The 4077-nt window shown below is 51.3% G+C and overlaps 1 protein-coding gene across 1 annotated transcript; it reads right to left on the bottom strand.

The window, feature by feature from the left end:
* Positions 1-1151: 1151 nt before the first annotated feature.
* Positions 1152-4007, bottom strand: CBX8 (chromobox 8). Its single transcript, XM_019471410.1, has 4 exons — positions 3967-4007; positions 3707-3772; positions 3542-3632; positions 1152-3355 (listed from the first exon to the last, which is right to left on the bottom strand). The coding sequence occupies exons 1-4, from the start codon at positions 4002-4004 to the stop codon at positions 2522-2524; spliced, it is 1029 nt and encodes a 342-aa protein (XP_019326955.1). The 5' UTR covers positions 4005-4007; the 3' UTR covers positions 1152-2521.
* Between the last annotated feature and the right edge of the window lie 70 nt (positions 4008-4077).

Raw genomic sequence — 4077 nt, forward strand, 5'->3', positions numbered from 1 at the left:
CCCTCGCCCCAGGGCCACAAAGGGAAGACAGACACGTTTCTATTTACAAAGTATATATTTAAACTCACATAAAAAGCAGGTCTCATATGGACATTCACGGCTGGCAGAAGACACGTAGTTAAGCTTCACTTCTGAGACTGAGATTTAGCCAAATGGTTTTTGTACAAGTCTTAGATTTAAATAATTCACGCGCACACATCCACCCACACACACACACTCAGTATATACGTCGCTATATACATACACACATATACACCCACATGTATGTTTTGCTCTATATACGTGTGTGTCAGGACGCACACATATACACAGGGCTGGAGCGAAGCACACCAAATCCCGACCGCATCCCGGCAGGGCAGGAGCGTGGCTCCAGGCTCTTTCGCAAAGGGAGGCATCTTCCAGCCTTGGCACGGCGGCAGCGGGAGGACGGGCAGCTCTATCCCGTCATCGTCCCTCCAACAACACACACGTCCCGTGTCGGCTGCCCCTGGCACCGGCACTGAAACCAGCACATTGGTTTTTCGTACAAACCAAGTTAAAAATCTCAATTTTACAAAATATGCCTTAAAAAAAAAAAAAAAAGGAAGAAAACACAAAAAAAACAACAACAAAAAAATCCAGAACTCACAGACATGGCTCCCTTTGTACAGTCAATACAGCATCCTCCTGCTAGGCCATCTGACAAAGGTCCCAAAAGAAGGATGGGGAAGGAGACCAAGCAAGGTGGAGCCGCAGATGGGCCTAACAGCGGAGGGCTGGTCCTTGCCCCAGCCCCTTTCCCTGCCCGTCAGGCCCCATGTGCTTTCACACCCCCTCCGTGCAGCCCCCAAACCGGGAGCCTTCAGGAGCTCGGCTGGGGCAGCCGGCAAGGAGGGACGAGGGCGACTTGGCCCGGGCCCGGCCCTCAGGCGCTGCCGGACATATTTGTGCTTTCCAACCCACAGAGATGCTCAGACCAACACATCAGGACGGGGACACCTGCTCCACCTCAACCAAAAATCACAACACGGGTGAAGGACCCGCTCCCCACCCGGGTCAGGCTGCAACCAAGCTGGGGGAAGAAGGAGCGAGCAGAGGCAGGGGGGCCGCAGCCCCCATGCCTCCCCCACGGCCGCCCAGGGCTGCTGCTCAACCCGGCGGGGAAACTGCTGCACTTTGTTCAGAGCCACGAAACCCCACGGCCCAGGGAGAAAGACAGCAGGGTCCTCCAGAGCCGGGAGAAGTAACACAGGCAAATAAACCACAAAAAGCCACCCGAGTCAGCAGGGCCGCTCGCGCACGGGAATATTTCACCTCTTGGCTATTGTTTAACTAGCATAAGAAAAGGGAAATATTTATTGTCTCTGAATGCATAAAGGTGGCTCTGGGATTTGTCAGAGATGCGGATATTACAAAATACTTTATCTGGAGTCTTCCAACAGTCTGAAGTGAACTGTGTTGGGGGGAAAAAAAAAAAAAATCCACTTTCTATGGCAGTATAAAGCATCTAAATATGGGCAGTGACATGCTACCCTCCCAAACCTCTCTGGCATTTCAGGAATGTAAACAGAGGGGGTTTTTGTTGGTTTTTTTTTGTTTGGGTTTTTTTTTTTTTTTTTCTTCTTTTAAAGTGGGTGGGGGGAACAGAATCAAGCGACCAGACAAAACGAAAACAGATTCTCAGCTCAGTCCCGTCTCCCACAACTGCTACGACAACTCTATTAAAGTGCATTTCAGTATCACCCCTCTCAGGAACCTTACACACACAAACCTCCTCTTCCTTCGCAAGAAAAGGTAATTCAAGTTACTACTCCGCTAGAACAGTTTTAGCCTTTTTATGGATTTCTGCTTTTCCCCGCCCCGACTTTGTAGCAACATTTTTTTTTTTTGTTAAACTGGAAACGCCCCCTCCCCAACAATACTGTAAATTCAAGTGCTTACTTCAACTGTCAAGGGCAACAGTTCTGGATACAGCACACTTGATTGTACAAGCAACACCTTATATCACAATCAAGAAATCAGGGCACTTTGCCCTCCGAGGGAGTAACACTTCCCCCCCCTTCACCATCCATAGCATCATATGAAAAATAATACTTAAAAAAACCCAGAACGTAATTAGCTATGAACATTGTTCATTATGTACACCGGCTCCTGCAACAGATGCATGAACTCTGTTAGTTCTCAGTTTTATTGTCCTTTCTAAGAGCAACTGAGCAGTCACTGTTGTCTCCATTTAAATAAAACAACTCAGAGTTGAAATATATATATATAGATATATATATAAGCATTTTTTCTTAAATAACATATTTACATCTAATAGAAAATATAACTCTAGAGATAATCTTTCCAACAAAATGTAAGACATGGGAAAAAAAAAAAAAAAGAATGAGTTAATGAATTTAGGACAGTTTCTAAATCCTCTCCAGGAAAAAAAAAAAAAAAAAGAAAGAAAAAAAAGAAAAAAAAGAAAGGCCCACCAAGCTCTAACCAAGCTTTTGTCTGGATCTGACCGAAGAAAACCCCAGCACCACCTCCGACAACCTCATCGCTTCTCTTTAAAGAATCCTTGGTCCGTGCTGCTCTCCTTGATGGTGACGGTCAAAAAGTTAGAGGTCACATCAGTTACCACCACCTTCTCCAGGTTGTTGAGAGAGGGGCTCCAGGACTCCTCCTCGGGGTCCCCCAGGATCCTGGAGACGGGGATCCTGGCGATAAGGGAGGGCCGCCCCGCCTGGCCCCCCACGCCATCGCGGTACAGGCTGCCCACGGCGCTCGGGCTCACCGCGCCGTGCAGGAGCTTGGGCCCACCGGGGTCCAGGCCCCCCTGCCCCTTGGGGTCCAGAAAGTCTGCCCGGTGCTTGGCCAGCCGGGGAGGGTAGGTCTCAGCAGCTCCCAGCTTGGCACCCACCTCGGCTCGGTTGGGGCCGGGCAGGGCGCCGGGGAGGTCGGGGTCTTGCCGCCTGGCCAGCTGGATAACGCTGTGTCCCGAGCCGAACTTGGCCGCCCCCGCCTCCTCCATCTTCCTGGCCTTCAGGTAGTCCCCCACCTTGTCCCCCGGGTCCCCCAGTTTCCTCTTGGAGGCATCCAGAGTCTCCGCCAGGTCCTTGTAAAGCTCCTTCCTTGGCTTCGGGCCTCTCTTTTTGGGGGTCTCCCCGGGTTTCTCCTCCACGCGGATCACCCGGTCCCGGATGCTGTCTCCCTTGGGGGTGCTGGTGCTGGAGCTGCCTTGGGGAGCCAGGGCTATGTTTCTCAGTCCTTCCCTAGCCCGGGACGTGGAGCCCAGCTCCTGGGGGGACCTGCCGGGGTACGGCACCCGGATCCCCCTGGAAGAGTCACTGCGGAATTCATAGGTTTTGGCTTTTGCTTTTGCCTGGGCCTGCAAAGAAGATAAATCAACCGGTGACTGTATTATCCTGCCATCCGGCTGCATAATTACAACTTACAAGAGAAGAGGCCGCCTTTGCAAGGAGCATCCTCCACGGGGGCCGGAGAGGAACCCGTTCCCCGTGGCAGCACGCAGCCCTGGCCGGCACCGCTGAGCACGGGGCTCCGGCCTCCTTACCTTTAGCAGGAAGGTTTTGGGCTTGGGGCCTCGCTTTTTGGGCCCGTATAGCTCCATTTCTCGCTCCCTAGAGGTGTTAAAAAAACCAAAGCTTCAATTCAGCATAGCTACGAGACAGCAACATATTTACAAGTACAACGGCTACGGCTAGCAAAGGCCTTGTACCTTTCCTCAAAGGCTGCGAGCAGCCGGGCATCCAGGATGTTTTCCTCAGGTTCCCAAGTGCTGTACCTGGGGGAGGGACAGAGAGAGGGAACAGCGTGAGGAGCCAGGAACAGAAAAAATAAATAACATAAAAAAACCCACGGGGCATAAAGGAAGGGACCCAAGTTTCCTTTCTACTACAATGGGAGAGCAGAGCTGCAGCGAGCCATCTCCTCACAGCTCCCCGGCTGCAGAACCCTACGGACAAACGGCCGACTTACTTCTGAGACCAGCCCTTCCATTTTACGAGATATTCCATGCGCCCCTGCAGATGCAAAGAGAAAAATAAATATGCATGGAGGGAAACCGCGATAAACGCCCGCAACAAAGAT

The sequence above is a fragment of the Aptenodytes forsteri genome, unplaced genomic scaffold, assembly GCF_000699145.1.
Source record: "Aptenodytes forsteri isolate BGI_AS27 unplaced genomic scaffold, ASM69914v1 Scaffold34, whole genome shotgun sequence".
NCBI lineage: Eukaryota > Metazoa > Chordata > Aves > Sphenisciformes > Spheniscidae > Aptenodytes > Aptenodytes forsteri.

Bases quoted from the DNA above. Each gene is read 5' to 3' on its own strand.
- CBX8 (XM_019471410.1), bottom strand. From the start codon at position 4,004: ATGGAATATCTCGTAAAATGGAAGGGCTGGTCTCAGAA. The intron at 3,773-3,966 runs GTAAGTCGGCCG...TCCCTCCCCCAG, and splicing joins TGGAAGGGCTGGTCTCAGAA to GTACAGCACTTGGGAACCTG. The intron at 3,633-3,706 runs GTACAAGGCCTT...GCTGAATTGAAG, and splicing joins CTCGCAGCCTTTGAGGAAAG to CTTTGGTTTTTTTAACACCT.